At 43.4% G+C, this 24,523-nt stretch overlaps 1 protein-coding gene across 1 annotated transcript in view; it reads right to left on the bottom strand.

The window, feature by feature from the left end:
• Positions 1-11,324: 11,324 nt before the first annotated feature.
• HGFAC (HGF activator) overlaps positions 11,325-24,523 on the bottom strand; it is an 86,639-nt gene continuing 73,440 nt past the window's right edge. Inside the window, 2 exon segments of the mRNA XM_044295732.1 lie at positions 11,325-11,908; positions 20,820-20,968. Coding sequence (XP_044151667.1) covers positions 11,744-11,908; positions 20,820-20,968 — 314 coding nt within the window. The 3' untranslated portion in view covers positions 11,325-11,743.

Raw genomic sequence — 24,523 nt, 5'->3', positions numbered from 1 at the left:
CAGCTCCATTCAAAGCGTAGTGGCCATATTGGGTTACTGCAGCTCAGCTCCCATTCTCCCATATCCTGTCTTGAGGATAGTTCAGGAGCCTAGAATAATCCCATTAACTTTAGTGAGAAAACTAGATCTTCCTGGAAGTTACATCAAGGTGACAACATTTTACATTAATTTTCATGGTTTTTTTAAAATATTTTTTATGTTTAGTTCATATTTTCTTTTTGGGAATTTGCATTTAACGACCTTTGTAATTTGTATCCAATGTAAATTGGAGTTTGCAAATATTGTAGTAAAAAAGTTAGTTGTTTTATGGTCTTTAATCCAATCCAATGGAATCCAAAGATCTTATTTCTCAGCAATCTCAGTTGGAAGGGATTCCTATTGTACATGTTGAATACTTCTCCTGTATCTTGATCCCAGCCCACATGAAATGACATATGGAGAGGACCAGTCTTCCCATTGTACTGCAGATATAGTCCACCCCTAGGATCTCATGTTTCCTTCTCGTGCCTGGAGGATTTCACAAATAACCTCCAAGCCTACTGATAAAAACCATGTAGTCTGTCAGTCTGACAAAATTCCTGTTCTGCCCGTTGCCGAATCTGACTCAAGAGGTGGCAGCTGTGCAGCACGTCGTAGTGGGGAGGGGGAAACTGGGTAACACAGAAATAATCCTAGCAAAAATAAAGATTTCTCCTGTATAGTATTCTCTCATAGTAGCCACCTACAGCGTATTGATCTGCCAATGGCAATGAGGGCAAATGAAGTTCTAAAATACCTTTTCGAAATGTGGAGGTCAACCACTGACTTACAAAAATGCAAAGCTAATCTTTACCAGCAATAACTGCAGCAAATAGTACTCATCCAAAAGCAAGACAACTGTCTGTAAAGTGCCCTGTAGATGACTATCCTCCAACTTCAAAAGAAGTCTTAGAACTTGACTCATGTATCAGCTCTGACCAGAGACACCCATCACTGAGCAGATCTGTTTCAGCCTTTTTTTACCTCATCAGAACAGATCGACCATTTGCAAGCTAGTTGTGTAACTTGTGTTCCTTTTTTAAGGAGATCAATTTGGAAAACTTTCCCAAATAGCATTGCCAGGAATCTCCTTACCTTCTCAATGATTCTTCCTAGGGAGATATTTTACTGAGATACAGAGCAATTTTGTAGAATAGAGCAGTGTTGGGTTTGGCTCAATGTCCTGGATGGTCAAGTGCAAAGAGGAATTTATATAATCCCAAATCAATTGTAACGAGGTACTACTGCACTCTCTTTGGTCTGATGCAAATAAAATATAATTTTTTCAAATCCTCCATGAAATACAGTATAACAAAAGAGTGGTGTTCATTCTAGAGTGACTTTAATTCTGACGATTCGGCCCTCCAATGGACCGTGGTCACAGGAGGAAGGAGGCAAGAGGAATTAGGTGAACCTCGTGGCAGAGCGGAAAGGGTGTGTGTCGCGCTGTAGGGACACGTGCCCTATCCCACACTCACCCTTCCCCGCAGCACTTTCCGCTGTGCCACGGTGTTCACCTTATGCCTCTTGCCTCCTTTCTCTAGTGACTATGTGACAAAGGTCCTTTGGAGCACTGAAACGTCAGAATTAAAGTCAATCTAGAATTAACGCTACTCAAATCCTCCATGAAATACAGTATATTTTATTTGCATCAGACCAAAGAGAGCGCAGTAGTACCTCATTGCAATGTATTTTGTAGCAGTTATGGAGGAAAAGACTCAGGTCAGGGGTAGTCTATACCTAAATAGACTTCACTTTAGCAGATACTTTTTTTTTTTTCACCTAGAAAACCCATTTAAATTGGTTGTCCCAACTGGATAATCCCAGCCCATATGGTGTATAGGGGCTATGGTCTTCATAGAAGGTAGTTTCCTACACAAAACGTAGAGACGTCAAGACGAGACTGTCCTGTACAGGAAGTTTTTATGGCTTCAATAAAGTATTCCTCTTTGCTACAAGATTGAGCTGGACTCTACGTTTTGTGTTTGAATATACAAGCCAGCGGCGTCCAGGAGCTGGTTCTGTGCTCACGGCAAAGAGGAGCAGATGAGAGCTGCCTTTTTTCTTCTACGTGAGGGTAATTTCCTAGAACTTGGTGCCATGTTACACTAAATTATACTGTAAATGGTAGCATCTTTCTATATTCTGTCCACGAAGGGCTTGATACAGGAAACAGACTTGAGATACCACCTCTGTACCACGTGGGACCAAAAGCCCTTTGAAGGGGCCTTTTACATGGGTCAATGATCAGCCAAAAACAAAGCACTTTCCCAATCATTGGCCTGTGTAAAATGCTCAATAGTCGATAGACGAGAAAACGGATCTACTATGCCAGCCTAAATATTATCTTTAGTCAGCATTTACATTGGCCACTGTAAACGGGATGTGCTGCCAACAATATGCAAACTGTATGCGGGACAAACAATCCCAGTAATGGTCATTTGGTTTCCATCAGCTGTGGAAAAGGGAGCATTGAGCCACTTGTATATGTCGATGGTGCGGAAATTGCTCATGGTAAAAGAACCCATAAATGGTTAAAACTATGGGATATGTGACAAATTTGAGAAAATGGGGTCCAACCTCTGGCTGCTTTCCTATTTCCTATAGCATTATATGGAGAAGCAGTATGAATTTTTTTGCCATCTCTTCATACAAGTCTTCCCCACCAGCATGTTGCCTGGATGTCCTCCATTCTAGAGATTGTGCTCATGACCTATTGACATTACATTTGCCATCCGTCTCATGGTTAGGATATACCTGTTAATAGCTGGAATGCTTCTTTATCCCCATAAAAAACCCAGCAATTTTGGCCTTAAGATAGTCCCATCAAACTTTTTTCCTTTGCCCTATTACAATATATGGACATCCTAGACGGTAGTCTCTGATAGTAACAATACTGCTCGGGTCATGTAGGACTTTTTTAGTTGTTGCCCACCTTATGTATGTGTTGTATTTATTTATTTAATTACCCACAAGGCACAAAAGATGCTGAAGGTGGTCTCCATTCACGTCTATGCATCTTTGGGCACGTCGGATTATGTTGGCTGATACTGCCTGCAGCTCTTCAACAGTGATGCTGCAGAAGAAAAAAATGTCCTGCTTTTTCCAACAATATGGGGCAATCTGACACACCTCATGGACATCATTGGCACAGGTTCATGAACTGCTTACGGAGGAGCGAACTGTGAGCAAGGGGTTCTGGCCACCACTTTCCCCAGATTTGTCCACATGCGACTTTTAAAACAGAAAGTGTCCTGCTAACAATCCACATCCCCTGGATGAACTCAAGGAGAACATCACAAACACCATCCGCAGCATCACAAGAAGTATCAGCCAACACAATCCGGCGTGCCCAAAGATGCAGAGACCTGAACAGGGACACCTTTCAGCATCTTCTGTGACCTGTGGGTAATTAAAAAAAAACAATCCACTTGCTCGTTCATCTTGTCATACTATCGCTGGAGGCGGGCTACTTTTTCGTGGGCCACCCAGTAGTAGCTGGAACCCTATTTATTGAGGTTATGCGTTATTATGAACATCTGTTGAGATGCCTACAGTGATCTTTCTACATTCGAAAAGTGACTGGTTCACACCTCAAGTCCTACGTTCCTTATTGTACCTATCTGTCATGTTGAGAGTTAGGTTGCTTTCTGACGTCTTGACAGATAGATCACCTACAGGGTTGCACTGATGCATGAATGCACAACATTTCACCCCAGCTTGTAAGCCGACACTGGCCGGGGACTGATGTTCGGGCAAGGTTGGATTTTATACATAGAGTGAACTCACCAAAATGTGCTTGTCTTATGAAATGAGATATCCTTCCATACATAAAAAAAAGTTATATAAAGAAGGGTAACCCAAGGAGGAAATTACAAGTTTTCTCAAGAAATATGATATTACTGTAAATTCTGGATGTATTGAAGTATGCATGATACGCCACATCACAGACTGGGTGACTACATGGCATTAACATTGGTGAAAGTCCAAAAATGGAGCATTTATAGTAGCTCTGTCCGAAGACTGGCTATGGTTAAATAATATATTAGAAGGGGTGTAGCTACTGAGTAGACTGGTATGTGCCACGGGGGATGCTGGGTGCCAGGGGTTACCAATAAGCAGTCTATTTTCACCAGGGTAGATAATGCACTAAGGCCGTCTCTATAGTAGGGCTAGCTCAGCTGAATGCAATGATACCTTTCACTTAGAGATCTGGAGAAAAAGTACTTTTAATCCATATGCAAATGAGCAGTTAAGTGCACGAAGGACAGGCACATGCCATTCTGTGCACCCTTGCTCCTGTTGCTTTCTCTGCCAGACCCTTCCTATACTTTCTGATTGACAAGGCCGGGGGAGAAGACTAAGCAGTCTAATATGAAATGTCATGTAGCATATTACAGAGGCCCTCAGGGAAGGTGCGAGGTGGAGAGGATGGAAGTGGTAGTACTCACGGTGGCAATCCCCCTGTTCCAATGCTCTCCACGCTGGGAAGAGAAGGTCACACCCTTCCCTCCCCTCAGGGGAAACACCCTGGTTTGGAAATCTCCTGCTTGGTGGCAGTTGGGGTGTCCTTGAGGTTGGAGCATTGTGGGGTGGAAAGGAGGGATGTGCGGCGGGCAGCCGCGCGGAGATGACCACAACACTGGTTAGGGTCCCCTCTAAGATGGTTAAAGAGGGTTCTTTTTGAAAGTTTGTTGTGATGCCAGTTGCATTTCAGCAACGAGGGGCTTAGTCCCCCTAAGTAGATGGTGTTAGTGGTACCCAGGTGTAGGAATGCCAAAGTGGTGTAAGGGTTGCCTATAGTGTCCCTTTAGGTGTGGCTGTGCACTTGTCACGGTGCTCCTACCTGGATATCCTGTAACCCCAGGCGTGGTCGCCTGCTGCAGAGCAAGGGATGAGTTGATGAAGGAATGAATTGAGTCCAGACTTGTATTAACATTGAAAACAGCTTTATTTGTAAAAACTTGCATCAGAGGAACAATCTTCCAAACTTTATCTTGGTTACCAGCAGGCTTTGGCTTAAATTCTGGTAGGCAAACACATTCAGCTCTGCTACATCTATCACTTTCTCTAGCTCTGCTGTGCTGTCGGTATTAAATATAAACTTTTCCTTTCTGCTTAACTTCGCTTTCTGTAGTCTGGTCTGTCTTTATCTTTATCCAGGGAACTTCACTTCTGGCTTGTGAGTCTTGCAGCTTGGGCCTCTATGCCCAGAAGAGCTGAAGGTCAGCTCTGCTGGCTTGCACACCCTTCCTCTTGCAGGGGGTACTTTAGATGCACACCTGTCCCCTAAGAAGGAAAGGCTAGACTGACCTTCACTAACTAAAACTCCTCCCTTTCTAGAGAGGGCTAGAATGGAAAGAAGCTTCCATTCCAGGGAAAACTAGCTCTGCTATAGATGCCGCCATCTGCTGGTGAACCAGGTACATTACACTTGAACAATACATTTGTATAGAAATAGATACACACATTTTGCAGGACCTAGAATAGATACACATGATGACATTGGATCAACCGTATAAGATAGTAGAGGGGTGTAAAAGGTGGTAATACCACTCTGGGGTATTACACATGCAGGGAGTGTGCAAGAACATAGAATAAAAATGCCAGCTTTTATGAAACCAGTAACCACAGCTTTACTGAAACTATTGGCAGAGTGCAAATACACGTATTTACAAAAGCAGGTACAGTTCTCATAAACTTCTGGGGAAACAAACAAGGTGATCTCCACGTACCACATCCAGATATACTTAGTATTGTGATGCTTTAATCTAGTCCAGCCTTGGTGATGCACTACATTCTCACAAGGCAATATTCTCTCACAATATGGTTCTACAATACCCACTATGGGAAGTAGTCCTCTAACAGATTAGTATGAGTTTCTTCCCAGTGTGACTAGGGACCTGAGGTTTACCTCCAAGCAAAATGCAATGAAGTCCAAAGCCAGTATTTGTGGCTGCTAAACCATTTATAAAGTTGCTCCACAGAGGGCACAGCCATGAGACTGCTCTCCCTATCTCTGAAGTGAGACAGAAAAAGTAGCACATGTACTGTACATTAGTAAGTTGCAAGGCCAGGGAAATTGAAAATGAATACATGGATAACCCCTTTATGTTCACATCATGTCATACAGTCTATGTAAGAGGTATGCTGCACATCGGGAGCACAAGTGACATATAGCTCTGACAGATGGCTGCAACATATACCACTCCTTAGGCATACAGTGAAATATGTCCTCCTTACAGCCCTCTCTCTATAGATCTCAGGCTAGGCCACAGCTAGAGTAGGTATAGGCCTCAGCATTGCTGTCTCACAACTGACACAGTCACGTTTCCATATTCTAAAACAAAACCGAAGCACTCACAGTCACAGGGTCTTTAACAGCATAGCATCCTGGGCAGACAGTGATACCTTACGAGGGACTCAAAGTGTCTTATGGTACTGTTCCAGATATTATATCAATTTTCTACTGTCCATTTGGTAGTTGACCCCCTCCTCTGTGCTGGCTATTGCCCCCTCCCCAGGTGGTCTCACACTAGACTGCATGTTTTAGCTAGACAGGAACGGACTGTAAAAAAAATCTAAAGGTGGTCCCATGTCATAGGCGGATCCAGACTAACAGAACGAGGGGCAAGATAAGTTGGCAGGGGCAACAGAAGTAGACAGGACCAGCAGTACCTTAGTGCAGCACAAAATACTGCCACTCACATCGCAGTATTTTTTTTTTTAAATAACATTTTATTTATTTTATGATAGAAGCAGTTCAGAAGCAAAATATGGTTTTACACAAAGCTGAAGTACAAGAGAAGAGTCAAAATAATGGCATACTGACTAATCATTCCATCATGCACAAAAGAAGAGTACCAGTAACACATTCTGCTCCAAATGACATTATTATTTTCTTAAAGCATATTACTTAATTCCCCAAATCCCCCCCCCCCCCCCTTCTGGATGAGTACCCGTCCCAACTAACATCGTTCAATTCCTAAAAGCAGGTGTAAATTCCCCGCTAGGATGGCTGAATTACCTTCAAGTTACCTAAGCTCCCTTTCAAGTCAGTGAGTAGATACCATTCCGCGTATTTAAAATTTTTCATAGTCTTCTGAATTTCAGTTTCAGGAAAGCTGCTTACTAATGTAAATCTTCCACTTTCCAAAGAACTGTGACGTTTTACTAGACTTTTGTTTTTCCGCTTCTAATTGATCCATCAGCATAAAAAATCTACTTGAATCTCTGAGATTGTGGGAGTTTTTGGTTGTAACCACGAGCTCAATAAACATCACCACCACCAAAGCTCCATCCAATAACTTGGGTACTACCAATGTATCCGGAAATACATGAAACAGGACCACCAGAGGTTCAAGTGGCAAATCTAATTGCCATATTCTTGGTATCCAAGCTAATGTTTCCTTCCAGAATATTTCTACCTGTGGGCATTCCCAGACACAGTGGTTCAGATCTGCTTTAGGTAGATGGCACTTAGGGCAATCCGTCATCCTATCAGGGAGGTTATTTTTGAATGGGATGTTAAAGGCATATATCGCCCTGTGTAATAGTTTAAAATAGGACTCTCTCCATTTTTTACACGAAACTGCTCTCCTTACTCTCTCCCATCCTCCCAAGAGTTTATCCCCACAATCACTAGAGTTCAAAAATGTTTTCCATAGTATTTAACTGTATCACTGTCCTGAGGATGATGATACAGTTGAATTCAGGAGGGCACCTGTGCATGGCTGCCAGGGGCATAAGGAACTAATGCTCCTAACATTAATTAATGCTGAGAGCATCAAATCATTATGTACCCAGCCGACGGACATGAGGAGGCCCCAGGCTGCCCCCTAAGCATCGGCCCCCCAGGAAATTTCCCTGTAGGGTCTATGGCCAGCCCCCCTCCTGTAGCTAGATAGCAAACTCATTAGGAATCAGTGTCACACCATCATACCACACTGTCACTTCTACAGATCTTCTCCCAGGGGAGTTTAAGCGAATGAAAATCAGAGATCAAATCTCAGCTCTGGAACACAACACATGGGTCCCTCTAGTGGGCAAAACATTCATTACATCAAAGTTCCCAATGTTTTTGTTAAAGGGAGGCCTGAGACAGCTGTCATTACAGTCACATACGTCAACCATAGGCTTAAAACTATGCTCTGTACCCCGTACAGCCAGGGCTACTAAGAAACAAGCTGGATCTTGTGGGAGTGGACCACCTCCTCTCCAATTGGATCCTAGACTACCTGGCAAACCGACCTTAGTATGTGCAAGCCCGGAACTGTGTGTCAGACACGGTGATCTGTAGTACAGGGGCACCTCAGGGTACAGTTCTTGCTCCTTTGCTCATCTCACTATACACTTCAGACATCAGGTACAACTCATCTAGCTGCTACTTACAGAAGTTCTCCGATGACTCGGCAATAGTAGGCCTCATCACAGACAAGGACGACATGGAATACAGAAAACAGACTCGGAAATTTGCGGATTGGTGCCAGCAGAACCACCTTAGGAATAATGCCGGGAAGACTAAGGAGATGATTGTGGACTTCTGCGAGCAAAGACATCCTCCTAAACCAGTGGACATTCAGGGTATGGACATTGAGATAGTCAACACTCATAGGTACCTGGGTGTACTCCTGAATAATAAGCTGGACTGGGCAGATAACATGGACTGCACTATACAGAAAGGGTCACAGCAGGCTTTACCTGCTTAGGCTGAGAGCTTTTGGATAGCAGAGGGCAGTTCTTAGGGCCTCTTCTTTGGAGTGGCCTGCCTGAAGTAGCAGCATCTCAACCAGGGATAAGAAGAGACTTGACAAACTGTTTAGAAGGGCCACCTCTGTCCTGGGGAACCCCCTAGAACCAGTGCAGGTGGTAGGTGAGAGAATACTATCCAAGCGGATCTCCATGCTGGAGAATAACTCCCATACCATGCATGAGAACGTGATAGCATTGGGCAGTATCGTCAGTGACCGACTGCTTCACCCCAAGTTTGAGAAGGAGCACTATTGGAAGTCATTCCTCCCTCCTGCTGTTAGGCTACACAACCAACACCGACCCAAGCGAAGATAGACGGCACTCGTCGCACTGCACTCAGGTTCCTGTGTATATCATTCCATCCAGAGACTGAATTCTATGAGCTGTGATATCTATATTCCCTTATTTTTTATCTGTACCCTTAGGGCTCTTTCACACCTGCGTTCTTTTCTTCCGGCATAGAGTTCCGTAGTCGAGGCTCTATGCCGGAAGAATACTGATCAGGATTATCCTAATGCATTCTGAATGGACAGTCCGTCCTTCAGGATGCATCAGGATGTCTTCCGTTCCGGAACGGAACGTTTTTTGGCCGCAGCAAATAGCGCAGCATGCTGCGCTTTTTGCTCTGGCCCAAAAATCCGGAACACTTGCCGCAAGGCCGGATCCGGAATGAATGCCCATTGAAAGGCATTGATCCGGATCCGGCCTTAAGATAAACGTTGTTTCGGCGCATTGCCGGATGCGACGTTTAGCTTTTTCTCAATGGTTACCATGGCTGCCGGGACGCTAAAGTCCTGGCAGCCATGGTAAAGTGTAGTGGGGAGCGGGGAGCAGCATACTTACCGTCCGTGCGGCTCCCAGGGCGCCCCAAGCGCATGGATCACGTGATCGCATGGCACGTCATCCATGCGCATGGGGCGCTCTGACGTCATTCTGGAGCGCCCCGGGAGCCGCACGGATGGTAAGTATGCTGCTCCCCCGCTCCCCACTACTACTATGGCAACCAGGACTTTAATAGCGTCCTGGCTGCCATAGTAACACTGAAAGCATTTTGAAGACGGATCCATCTTCAAATGCTTTTAGTACACTTGCGTTTTTCCGGATCCGGCGTGTAATTCCGGCAAGTGGAGTACACGCCGGATCCGGACAACGCAAGTGTGAAAGAGGCCTAAGGCCTTTATTTTGGCGTTTTTGTAGTATCTGTGCTGCTGTAACACTGTGAATTTTCCCATGGTGGGACTATTAAAGGATTATCTGATCGGATCTGATTTTTACCCAGGCTCCGTGATATAGAATAGTGTAGTGTACTATGAAATGTCATACTTTTCTGTGGTATACTGATGTATAAAGAGGCCAGGGGGCCATTATGGACATGTACTAAACATATCCATAGATGTCCCTTGGCCTCTTGTGAACTGGGCCTAATTCAGCAGAACCATTACTTTTGTAATCAAAGAAGGTCATGAAGGAAGAAAGAAAACCCATCCAAACAGCCCCTCCTATCTCAGCTCCCTGGACCCTGTGAGGATGACATGGAGGGAAGAAGGATATGAAAGTGTATTGAAGTCACAGTTATTAGGCCTCCTGCACACAACCGTATCCATTTTACAGATGTGGTCCCTGTGCATCTGGCAATTTTCACTTGTCCTACTGTAAAAAAAAAAAAAAAGAAGCCTATTCTTGTCTGTAAAACAGACAAGAATAGGACAGGTTCTATGATTTGAGACCTGGTCACACGGATGCGGACAGCACACTGAAATTAATGGGCCTGTGTGCAATCTGCAAAAATACGGATCAGACAAAGACCAAAAATACAGCCTTGTGCATAAGGCCTTATACCTTATAGTGTATCTGCAGTTTTGTTACAGAAAAACATAGCGGCTTTCTTCCAAAAACAGCGCCACACCTGTCCACAAGCCTGTGTCTGGTATTGCAGTTCATCTCTATTTACTTTGGTGGAACAAGGCTACAATACCTGACATACTCATGGATACTAAAGAGATTTCTAGAAGCAGCCCCTTTAATCTTTTGATTACATATTATTCACACAGAAATGGCCACAATCAGTCTAAGGCCAGAGTCACAGGTGACGGATTAGCTGCAGATTTGCCGTCGTGGATTTTCGAGCAGCAAAGTGGATGAGAATTCCTGAATTTTCATCCATAACGCTGCCTAAGAAAAAACACAGCGGGAAGGGTGCCACACTGCGTGTCCATTTATACTGCGGATTTCTCTTGCAGATTTCAACCTTTGCAATGGAGAGGGTGAAATCCGATGGCTTCTCAGCAGCAAAAACAGCATGTAATACATGCGGTTTTGTTGCGTTTTTATTTATTTTTGTGCTAAGGGTTTGTTCACATGGCAGAAAATACATGTCAGAACCAGTGTCAGAAATCCATGGCCGACGGTCGGATTTATGCAGCCGCCGCAGATCTGACCGCAGATTAGCACCAAGTGCAGATATTCACCCCCGTGCCTGTGCAGTTTCTAGAAGAGTGGATTCCCATTGAAGATCATACTGTACTATTGTACTGTATTATAGAAAAAAATATATGTATGTCAGACAATACTTTTATTCGTTTATTATACTATTTCACTTTATTTTTGTATTTTGAGATGCTTAAAGGCAACATAACGGGCAAAGCCTTGTATGAACTGCAGCACATATTACCATGATGACACAAATTATGTTGTCTCTTTCCTATTTTGTGATGAGTTTATTTATTTGAAACCTGAAAAACGCTTACAGGCTAAGGACGCCTTTGGGAGCATTTATTATTATTATTATTGCATTCCACTTATCCTTGGCTAAAAATAAATTTTTCCAATTGGTCTTCATTAAAAATTTTCAACAGTTTTTCCTCTACAGCCTTCAAGTAGCATCCCCACAAAATTGTTCTTTCTATTGTCAAGATAAAAAAAGATTTATTAAAAAATATAAAAAATAAAAAAGTAAAAGAATAACTATCATTTCTTAATTTTTGGGCATGATTTTGCCATTGATCCATTGAACATAGTTGGACACTTTTGTATACACTCCGGGCTTGTTGAGCCTGCCGCATCCATCCCCCCAGCTGACAATTCCATACAGGTAAGAGGTTTTATCCCGCTGACAAGCCAGTGGCCCTCCAGAGTCACCCTAAAACAAGTAAAGAGAATTTCAGAAAATTCAATGCAAAATTTTATAAAGCGATATAGATATAGTATAGAACTATAGTGGGTGGACTAGTTTATTTATCTATTCATGAGCTCCTGGCTTCTCCTTGCCCCCCATCACTGAATCCTACTAAGAAGAGACCTGTCAGTCGCCAACAGGGGTGAGTAGAGCATGGCTCATGCTGGAGCAGCTCAATTCAGATTTTAGCTAAATGACCTGGATCAATTCAAGAAAGTGACCCAACATTTTGCTGAGGTTTCTGTCAAGCGTTTAGGTTGACCTCAAATAGGCCATCACAACTTTGCTGACAGATTCCCATTAAGTGACACAGCTTCTGATCAGTTCTAACTTATACCAGGGAGATGTTCTTACATTACATAATATAAAACTAAACAAGTAAAACAAACATGAACTTATCAACTGACTGGCACAGAGGAGGAGAGGGCCTTGCCCGTAAGGGCTTACAGGTAAGGGTCCAAACTACTCATACACAAGTGGACAAAATTGTTGGTAACCTTCCGTTAAAGAAAGAAAAACCCACAATAGTCACTGAAATAAAGTGAAACTGACAAAAGTAATAATAAATAAAAATTTACTGGAATATCAGACATTGCTTTTGAATTGTGGTTCACCAGATTAATTTATGAAACAAACTAATGAAACTAACCTGGACAAAAATTATGGTACCCTTAACTTAATATTTTGTTGCACAACTTTTTGAGACAAATTTCTACAAATCAAGAGATTTCTGTACTTCTCAATGAGACATCTGCACCTGTCCACAGGTATTGTGGCCCACTCCTTGTGAGCAAACTGCTCCAGCTGTCTCAGGTTTGAAGGGTGCCTTCCCCAAACTGCATGTTTCAGCTCCTTCCACAGATGTTCAATAGGATTTAGATCAAGGCTCATAGAAGGCCACCTCAGGATAGTCCAATGCGTTGCTCTTAGCCATTGTTGGATATTTTAGCTGAGTGTTTTGGATCATAACCTGAGACTGATACTAAGCTTTCTGATACTCGGCAGCGCATTTTACTTCAGAATGCCTCAATAGTCTTGAGATTTCATTGTACCCTGCACAGATTCAAGACACCCTGTGACAGACACAGCAGTCCCAAAACATAACCGAGCCTCCTCCGTGTTTCACAGTAGGTACAACGTTCTTTTCTTTGTATGCTTCATTCGATTTGCCAAAAAAGCTCCAATTTTGTCTCATCTGTCCAAAGGACATTCTCCCAGAAGCTTTGTGGCTTGTCAATGTGTATTTTGGCAAATATCAGTCTTCCTTTTTTTTTATGATCTTCTTTTAGTGGTGGTTTCCTCCTCAGTAGTCTACCATTAAGTCCACTTTGGCTAAGACGGATGGTGCGATCTGACATTGATGTACCTTGACCTTACGGCCACATCCAGGGAGGTTGGCTACAGTCCCGTAGACCTTAAACTACTGAATAATATGTGCAACTGTAGTAACAAGAACAAGCTGTTTGGAGATGGTCTTCTAGCCTTTACCTTGAACATGTTTGTCTATCATTTTCTTTCTACTCTCCTGAGATATCTAGCTCCTTAACTTTCTTTGGTCCATGTTCAGTGTGGTACCCGCCATGATACCAAACAGCACAGCGACTGCTTTTCACCCTTAAGATAGGCAGACTGACTGATTACAAGTTTGAAGACACCTGTGATGCTAATTACAGGATACACCCTAGTTTAACATGTCCCTATGGTCAAATTATTCTCAATCTTTTCTAGGGGTACCGTCATTTTCATTCATTTCTTTTTTAATATTCTGTTGAAGCACAATTCGAAAGCAATGTCTGATTTCCATTAGCTAATTTTCTGTAATTTTTATTTATTTATTATTACTTTTGGTCAGTTATTGACAGTTATTTCCGTGACCATGGTGGGTCTTTCTTTCTTTAACAGAAGGTTACCAACAATTTAGTATTTTGTAATGTGTGTATTGGCAGCAGGGTTGTAGGTGGCAGACTTTCCTGAAAAGGGGAGTTTTCAGGTTGCTTCTGAAAGTTTGGATGGTGGGGGAGAGTCAGATGTGCTGGGGTAGTGGGTTCCATAATATATGGGAAGCACAAGAGAAATCTTGTAGAGGATTGTGTGAGGAGCAAAGGAGGAGGTTTTGGGAACATCAGAGATTATGTGCAGGGATGTATTGGAAGAGTAGGTCAGAAATGTAAGGGTAGGACAGTTTGCGGGCAGCCTTGTGGGCCATTACTAATATTTTGAACTGAATTTACTGGGCAAAGGGTAGGCAGTGAAGGTAAGGACAGTGAGGAGCGTTGGAAGAGAAATGAGGGGAGAGATGGATTAACCGGGCAGCAGAGTTGAGGATGAATTTGAGGACCACAAGAGTGTTCGGTGGCAGGCCACAGAGTAAATTGTAGTAGTCTATTCAGGAGAGGATGAGGACATGCATGAATATGGTGCTCAAAGTATGCTCTTATACTAGTTAACCCCTTAAGGACCGAGGACGTACCGGTACGCCCTATTTCCCGAGTCCTTAAGGACCGAGGACGTACCGGTACGTCCTGACTTAAAATCTGCATTCCGGCGCCGCAGGGGTTAATCGGAACGGGACGCCGGCTGAAATCATTCAGCCGGCATCCCGTAACAACGCAGGGGGGGGTCATTGGACCCCCCCGTATCGGCGATCGCAGAAAACCGCAGGTCAATTCAGACCTGCGGTTTTCTGCGTTTCCGGTCCATTCGGGTGTCCTGTGACCCGATGAACCGGAAAAAGACTGCGATCGGTGGCGTAATTTTACACCACCAATCGCAGTCCGAGGATTTGCAGAGGCGGAGCTGGCCCTGGTGCTGAACGCCGCTGTCCAGGGTGCTGATTGGTGCAGGGGAGAGAGGCGCGAGATTCAAACTTCCTGCGCTCCTCTCTCCCCTCCTCTTCCTGTCCAGCACCCTGACCGTGCAGCATCGTCCAGCACCAGCTCCTGTGTCCCCCTAAATCGGCATCCATCACCCTCCTGCACCCATCGCCACCCAGGTAGGTTAGGGTCAGTGAGGGAGAGGCACCGTTAGGCAGAGAAAGAAGGGAAAAGTTAGAAAAAAAAAAAAAAAAAAAAAACACATTTATTCCAAACTTTTTTTTTTTACAACTTTCAGACCCCAGACCCCACGCCACTTGCCCCCCCCGCATCCCCCCCACCACCAGCCCCCCCCCCCACCACCAGCCCCCCCCCCCCCCCACCCACCAACCCCCTCCCCCCACCACCAGACCCTTCCCCCACCACCACATTTTTTTTTTTCTGCGTGCGCTGACTGGCCGGCACTTTTTAGCGTCCGTCCACTGTTAGCGCATCGCCCGCCCCACCACCCCACCGACCGCTGATCAGCGTTGAACCGCAGATCAGCAAGTTTGAACTTTTTTTTTTTTTTTTTTTTCCTAACACTTGCCCATTTTTTTTGCCTGGACTTTTTAGTACGTGAACACCCGTGCCCCCACACACACGCACATAGAATAAAGGTTTACACGCACGCACATACACACGCACACACACACACCCATGGCCCGCCGGGTGTTCTCAGCCGAGGAGGCATATGCCCAGATTGCCTCCGACTCTGAGAGCCCCAGTGAGGATGAGGATGACCCCACGTTCCTTTTGTCATCCGCATCCTCCTCATCATCATCGGATGACGATGAGCCACCAAGGCAGCGGAGACGCCGCCAGGCGGAGCCAGGGGCCACACATGCTAGGGATCCTGTGGCCCACCCTAGTACGAGCCGCCCTGGGGTTCGTACTGGTTTCCCGGCCCACCAAATAAGTTCACCGGAGCCCCCTGCCGATGAACTTAGCTGGTGTCCCCCAGTGGACTTTGAGCCTGAGATTCCGGATTTCGCTGGCAATCCTGGAATCCAGATTCCCACAGTGGGGTTTACTGAAATAGACTTTTTTAGTTTTTTTTTCAGTAACCCACTGGTGAATTTGATGGTGGAGCAGACGAATCTGTACGCCCAACAGTTCGTCGCTCAAAACCCAGGCTCAGTTTTGGCTAGACCCGGTGGCTGGACGCCGGTCAGTGCAGCCGAGATGAGGACATTTTGGGGCCTCGTGCTGCATATGGGTCTAGTCCAAAAACCCAGTGTCAGGCAATACTGGAGTGGGGACGTCCTATACCAGACCCCACTGTACAGTATGGTCATGACACGTCACCGGTTTGAGGCCATCCGGAAATGTCTGCATTATTCCGATAATGCAGCATGTCCCCCCCGAGGTGATCCTGCCTATGACCGGCTGTACAAGATACGGCCGGTCATCGATCACTTTGGGGCCACATTTCAGCAGGCCTACGTACCTGGAAGGGAGGTCGCGGTTGATGAGTCTCTCGTTGCGTTCAAGGGGAGACTCAGTTTCCGCCAATACATTCCCACAAAGCGGGCGAGGTATGGCGTGAAGCTATACAAAATTTGTGAGAGTACCTCAGGGTACACTTACAAATTTCGTGTGTACGAGGGGCGAGATTCCCGGATTCAACCACCAGAATGTCCCCCCACTCTGGGTGTTACCGGGAAACTCGTGTGGGACCTTATGTACCCACTGCTGGATAAGGGTTACCACTTGTACGTGGACAACTTTTATACCAGCATTCCCTTGTTCAGGTCCCTTGCCGCCAGATCCACGTTCGCTTGTGGGACCGTGCGGAAAAATCAACGCGGCCTCCCTGCCTACCCCCTCCAGGTACCTATCCCCAGGGGTGAGACCCGTGCACTTACCAGTGGAAACCTGTTGCTGGTCAGGTATAAGGACAAGAGGGATGTCCTTATGCTGTCCACAATCCACGGTAACAGCACTACCCCAGTCCCTGTGCGAGGTACCGCGGCAACGGTCCTCAAGCCCGATTGTATCGTCGACTACAATCGGTATATGGGAGGAGTTGATCTCTCTGATCAAGTCCTCACGCCATATAACGCCATGCGCAAAACCCGGGCATGGTACAAAAAAGTTGCGGTCTACATGGTGCAGGTTGCCATGTACAACTCTTTTGTACTATCCCGAAGCGCTGGCAGCACAGGGACATTCCTCCAATTCTATGAGGCAGTCCTCAAAGACCTGATCTTTTCGGACCGGGAAAGAGCAGGCCGGAGTACCTCGGGAACTGGAGGCGCCCGGATCGTCCCTGGCCAACACTTTCCAGGTGTGGTCCCCCATACTGGAAAGAAGGGACGAACCCAAAAAAAGTGCAGAGTGTGTCACAAGAGGGGGATACGGAAGGACACCACAACTCAATGTGACACGTGCCCCGATCATCCGGGCCTCTGCATTATCGATTGCTTCAGGGAGTATCACACTTCCATGGAGTACTAAATTTTTATAATCCCCAACAGTTCACTAGAGAACATAAAACACTATGGCTCTCAGACTTTGGAGACACGAAAACAATTTTTCTTTCCCCAAAAAATATTAGTTTTAGTGCAGGCATCCTCAAACTGCGGCCCTCCAGATGTTGTAAAACTATAACTCCCAGCATGCCCAGACAACCTACAGCCATCATCAGGGCATGGTGGGAATTGTAGTTTTACAACATCTGGAGGGCCGCAGTTTTAGGATGCCTGCTTAGTGTCTCCAAAGTCTGAGAGCCATACATATTGGGCATCGTCGCGTGCGTAAAAGTCGTCGCTATAAAAATAACTTTTTACCAAACGCCTCGGATGAACGGTGTTAAAAATATAAAATAAAAACGGTGCCAAAACACCTATTTTTGGGCAAAATTTAAATTTAAATCCATTTTGCCGGTAATAAAGCAAGGGTTAACAGCCAAACAAAACTAAACATTTATTGCCCCAATTCTGTAGTTTGCAGAAACACCCCATATGTGGTCGTAAATGGCTATATAGCCGCACGGCAGGGCATAGAACGAAGGGAACTCCATACGGTTTCTGGAAGGCAGATTTTGATGGACAGTTTTTTTTTTTTACACCATGTCCCATTAGAAGCCCCCCCTGATGTAGCCTAGACTAGAAACTCCAAAAAAGTGACCCCATCTAAGAAACTACACCCCTCAAGGTATTCAAAAATTACTTTACAAACTATGTTAACCCTTTAGGTGTTCCACAAAACTAAATAGCGAATGTAGAAACAATTTTAGTATTAAATTTTTTTGTTACATTGCCTCAAAAAAGAGTAATATAGAGCAACCAAAAATCTAATTTACCCCAAAAATTGTCCCAAAACAACAACCACCTTATCCCGTAGTTTCCTAGATGGGGTCACTTTTATGGAGTTTCTACTCTAGGGGTGCATCAGGGGGCTTGAAAGGGTACATGGTGTAAATAAACCAGTCCAGCAAAATCTGCCTTCCAAAAACCGTATGGCGTTCCCCTTCTTCTATGTCCTGCCGTTTAGCCAAACAGTAGTTTACGACCACATATGGGGTGTTTTTGCAAACTACAGAATCAGGGCAACCCATTTTGAGTGTTGTTTGGCAGTTAACCCTTGTTTTACTCCTGGAAAAAATTGATTATATTGGAAAATTTTCCAAAAAATAGAAATTTCTAAATTGTTTCTCCATCTGCCATTAACTCTTGTGGAACACCTAAAGGGTTAACAAAGTTTGTAAACCCAGTTTTGAATACCTTGAGGGGTGTACTTTCTTAGATGGAGTCACTTTTTTGAAATTTCTATTCTAGGGGTGCAACAGGGGGCTTCAAATGGGACATGGTATAAACAAAACCAGTCCTGCAAAATCTGCCTTCCAAAACCCATATGGTGTTCCCCTCCTTCTATGTGCTACCGTTCGGCCAAACAGTAGTTTACGACCACATATGGGGTGTTTCTGCAAACTACAGAATCAGGGCAACCCATTTTGAGTGTTGTTTGGCAGTTAACCCTTGTTTTACTCCTGGAAAAAATTGATTATATTGGAAAATTTTCCAAAAAATAGAAATTTCAAAATTGTTTCTCCATCTGCCATTAACTCTTGTGGAACACCTAAAGGGTTAACAAAGTTTGTAAACCCAGTTTTGAATACCTTGAGGGGTGTACTTTCTTAGATGGAGTCACTTTTTTGAAATTTCTATTCTAGGGGTGCAACAGGGGGCTTCAAATGGGACATGGTATAAACAAAACCAGTCCTGCAAAATCTGCCTTCCAAAACCCATATGGTGTTCCCCTCCTTCTATGTGCTACCGTTCGGCCAAACAGTAGTTTACGACCACATATGGGGTGTTTTTGCAAACTACAGAATCAGGGCAACCCATTTTGAGTGTTGTTTGGCAGTTAACCCTTGTTTTACTCCTGGAAAAAATTGATTATATTGGAAAATTTTCCAAAAAATAGAAATTTCAAAATTGTTTCTCCATCTGCCATTAACTCTTGTGGAACACCTAAAGGGTTAACAAAGTTTGTAAACCCAGTTTTGAATACCTTGAGGGGTGTACTTTCTTAGATGGAGTCACTTTTTTGAAATTTCTATTCTAGGGGTGCAACAGGGGGCTTCAAATGGGACATGGTATAAACAAAACCAGTCCTGCAAAATCTGCCTTCCAAAACCCATATGGTGTTCCCCTCCTTCTATGTGCTACCGTTCGGCCAAACAGTAGTTTACGACCACATATGGGGTGTTTCTGCAAACTACAGAATCAGGGCAACCCATTTTGAGTGTTGTTTGGCAGTTAACCCTTGTTTTACTCCTGGAAAAAATTGATTATATTGGAAAATTTTCCAAAAAATAGAAATTTCAAAATTGTTTCTCCATCTGCCATTAACTCTTGTGGAACACCTAAAGGGTTAACAAAGTTTGTAAACCCAGTTTTGAATACCTTGAGGGGTGTACTTTCTTAGATGGAGTCACTTTTTTGAAATTTCTATTCTAGGGGTGCAACAGGGGGCTTCAAATGGGACATGGTATAAACAAAACCAGTCCTGCAAAATCTGCCTTCCAAAACCCATATGGTGTTCCCCTCCTTCTATGTGCTACCGTTCGGCCAAACAGTAGTTTACGACCACATATGGGGTGTTTCTGCAAACTACAGAATCAGGGCAACCCATTTTGAGTGTTGTTTGGCAGTTAACCCTTGTTTTACTCCTGGAAAAAATTGATTATATTGGAAAATTTTCCAAAAAATAGAAATTTCAAAATTGTTTCTCCATCTGCCATCAACTCTTGTGGAAGACCTAAAGGGTTAATAAAGTTTGAAAAAACAGTTTTGAATACCTTGAGGGGTGTAGTTTCTAGAATGGGGTCATTTTTGGGAGGTTTCTATTATCTAAGCCTCACAATATGACTGCAAACCTGAACTGGTCCATAAAAAGTGGGATTTTGAAGATTTCTCAAAAATTTCAAATTTTGCTTCTAAACTTCTAAGCATTGTAACATCCCCAAAAAATAAAATATCATTCCCAAAACAATTCAAACATGAAGTAGACATATGGGGAATGTAAAGTCATCACAATTTTTGGGGGTATTACTATGTATTACAGAAGTAGAGAAACTGAAACTTTGAAATTTGCTAATTTTTCAAAATTTTTGGTAAAAAATGTATTTTTTTATGCAAAAAAATTAACTTTTTTGACCCAATTTTAGCAGTGTCATGAAGTACAATATGTGACGAAAAAACAATCTCAGAACGGCCTGGGTAAGTCGAAGCGTTTTAAAGTTATGAGCACTTAAAGTGACACTGGTCAGATTTGCAAAAAATGGCCTGGTCCTTAAGGTGAAAATGAGCCTGGTCCTTAAGGGGTTAAGGACTAAAGACACACTAGAATATGAATTGAGACCTTTGTTCTTTGGTATTACAGTGAAGATGTAGGTTAAGGGGTTCTCCACGACTATAACACTGATGACCTACCCTTAGGATAAGCCATGATTGAACAGAGGCCTCATGAAGCAATCATGCATTTGACAATTTGCCCCAACATTTGAACCTCACCTGACAGGCGTCCATGTCACAATCAAAATATCCAGCACAAAACATGTTTTCGCTGAGTTCAGATCCATAGACTTCAGGACTGCTGCATTTATTATCAGACACGATCGGCACGATGGCTTCTTGTAGAACAGTTGCATAATCTGTGGAATCTACAAATCATGATAACATTCTGTAAATGAGGTTAAGAAAATTGAACCCACATATTGATGTGACTTTATCAACGCCTATTCACACACAGCAGTAGTGGACGGTGGTCAATGACAGAGCTGTGGTGGGGCTGTCAATAGCTCCTACTATACTATTATTAGTATGTCAGGCTTACATGGAATCAGGACTGGGCTGAAGCCGTGTCTTCTGGCCATGCACAGTGAAGCAAGATGTACTTTATTCGGCTTCATCTACGCACTGCGCATACACCGGTTGTGATGACACCGATTAAAGAAGAAGATTTTCCGCATGCACAAAGCACAGATAAGGCAAAGGCTACCTTAACCCTTGCGTTGCAAACTCCAGATGCGGCAAAGGATCTCAATGCCGGAATTAAATTGATCTGTTTTGATCTTACAGATCAGGATGCATAAGTCCATTAGGATGCGGTTGTGTGAAATCAAAACAGAAAAAAACAGATCCGTCATTAAATCCATTAAAAGTCAACGGGTGACGGATCAGTTTTTTTAGGCTCCTAAAAAAACAGATCCGTCACCATTGACTTGCATTGTTTTTAGTGCCAGAAAACGGAATGCTGCCGTAACGGAATACGTCCTGATTCATTCTAAACGGATCTCTTTCAATTCAGAATGCATGAAGACTAAATGTAAACATTTTTTTTCCGGTATTAACATCCTTTGCCGGATCTCAATACCGGAAAACAACAACGCAAGTGTGAAACTAGCCATAGTAAGTATACATCACTTCACATTCCTGGGAGACATAGCTTCAGCCCAGACTATTCTCCAGAACGGCACTGACCAGAAGGCTAGTAGCAGGTCATCTGCATATCGTGCGTAGATGAATAGCATTTTGCACAATGAGATATTATACTGTTTATGTAAAAGCACAGTTACTGGCGTAAATAACTACTGAAATCTACAGCAGGTGCGAGTTGCCATAGATTTCAGTCTGGCACTGCCGGAGGAGGTATTTAATTTATGACGAGGCCCGCACCTAGTCATAAATTATATGACTCCTCCAGCAGCACAGGCCCCATCAAGATCGCCATAGCACACGCCAATCAAGGCCAAACCTCTTTTGTGGACATATTATGTATAAAAAAAATATACATACATCAAAATGACGGGCACAAAATAGAGAACCTGTTTCAATCATTTATTTTGGTGTCAATTTGCAAATGTAAAGAGTAAAATACTATAATTTGGGAGAAATGTTTAATCTTTGTACAATTTAAAACCAAAAAAGGAAAAATAAATATGCATCTAAAAAGCTCTTGATAAACAGCCCTATGTGTCAAAAAAAAGGGCAGCAAAATTATTTTAGTATCCCAAAATATAAAAAGTTAGGGCCCTGAAGCCTCCACATGTGCAAAATTGCTAAACTGTGTCTGGTCTGGTGATTAAGATCCCTGGTAGGATCACTTAAAGGGAACTTGTCACCGGGATTTTGTGTATAGAGCTGAGGACATGGGCTGCTAGATGGCCGCTAGCACATCAGCAATACCCAGTCCCCATAGCTCTGTGTGCTTTTATTGTGTAAAAAAAAAAACTATTTGATACATATGCAAATTACCCTGAGATGAGTCCTGTATGTGAGATGATTCAGGGACAGGACTCATCTCAGGTTCATTTGCATATGCATCAAATCGTTTTTTTTACACAATAAAAGCACACAGAGCTATGGGGACTGGGTATTGCGGATGTGCTAGCGGCCATCTAGCAGCCCATGTCCTCAGCTCTATACCCAAAATCCCAGTGACAGGTTCCCTTTAAGTTTTCAGTTGTAGCATATATGACCTATTTGAAGATCCATAGTTACCTGCTCCATGCCGCTCTGGTCCTGCGCCCTGGCTCCCACTTCGACCATCGGTCCCCGGCTTGTGTACTTCTGTCCAGGTATGGACTTGGTCACCACTTCAGCGGTGAGGTGTCCCCAAGCTGCAAGTCACTGCGGTCATATACCACTTAGGAACATGTCACCACTGAAGCCAGGAATTGACTGCAGTGGTTCAGGGAACTATCATAACTGGTTGTAAGTAAACAAGTCGGGAATGGAAGATGGGGGGCTAACTGAAAATTTAAGTGACCCTAGAACCCCTTTATTAAGGCCCTCTGCACACCTTGATAGAGCACTACATGGAATGGTTGAGCAACATTTAAATGGTTGAACAGGTAAATAAATTACAAAATGCATTAAGGTCTTCTAGTCATTTTAGCAAGTTGCATCAAAAGGTTGTATACCTCCTAAACCACCTCAGCCCCCCTAGCTTAAACCCCCTTAATGACCAGACCACTTTTTACACTTCTGCACTACACTACTTTCACCGTTTATTGCTCGGTCATACAACTTACCACCCAAATGAATTTTACCTCCTTTTCTTCCCACTAATAGAGCTTTCATTTGGTGGTATTTCATTGCTGCTGACATTTTAACTTTTTTGGATATTAATCAAAAATGACCGAAATGTTTGCAAAAAAATGAAATTTTTCACTTTCTGTTGTAAAATTTTTCAAATAAAACTACATTTCTATATAAATTTTTCGCTAAATTTATTGTTCTACATGTCTTTGATTAAAAAAATGCAATAAGTGTATATTTATTGGTTTGGGTAAAAGTTATAGCGTTTACAAACTATGGTGCAAAAAAATTAATTTACGCACTTTCTGAGCACCAGTCATGTTTCCTGAGGTTCTACAATGCCCAGACAGTAGAAACACCCCATAAATGACCCCATTTCGGAAAGTAGACACCCTAAGGTATTTGCTGATGGGCATAGTGAGTTCATGAAAGTTTTCATTTTTTTTGTCACAAGTTAGCGGAAATGGCATTTTTTTTTTTTTTTTCTTACAAAGTCTCATATTCCACTAACTTGTGACAAAAAAATGTTTTTTACATGAACTAACCATGCCTTGGGGTGTCTTCTTTCTAAAATGGGGTCACATGTAGGGTATTTATACTGCCCTGGCATTTTAGGGGCCCTAAAGCGTGAGACGTAGTTTGGAATCCAAATGCGTAAAAATGCCCTGTGAAATCGTAAAGGTACTCATTGGAATTTGGGCCCCTTTGCGCACCTACGCTGCAAAAAAGTGTCACACATGTGGTATCGCCGTACTCAGAAGAAGTAGGGCAATGTGTTTTGGGGTGTATTTTTACATATATCCATGCTGGGTGAGAGAAATATCTGACTAAATGAAAACTTTTTACATTTTTTTATACAAAGTTGTCAATTTACAGGGATATTTCTCTCACCCGTGTAAAAATACACCCCAAACCACCTACTTCACCTGAGTACGGCGATACCACGTGTGACACTTTTTTGCAGCCTAGATGCGCAAAGGGCCCAAATTCCTTTTAGGAGGGCATTTTTAGACATTTGGATCCCAGACTTCTTCTCACGCTTTAGGGCCCCTAAAATGCCAGGGCAGTATAAATACCCCACATGTGACCCCATTTTGGAAATAAGACACCCCAATGTATTCCGTGAGGGGCATGGCGAGTTCATGGAAGTTTTTTTTGGGCACAAGTTGGCGGAA

Source organism: Bufo gargarizans, chromosome 1, assembly GCF_014858855.1.
Source record: "Bufo gargarizans isolate SCDJY-AF-19 chromosome 1, ASM1485885v1, whole genome shotgun sequence".
Lineage (NCBI taxonomy): Eukaryota > Metazoa > Chordata > Amphibia > Anura > Bufonidae > Bufo > Bufo gargarizans.
The sequence above is the reverse complement of the archived record's forward strand: the minus strand, read 5'-3'. Positions and strand labels throughout refer to the sequence as shown.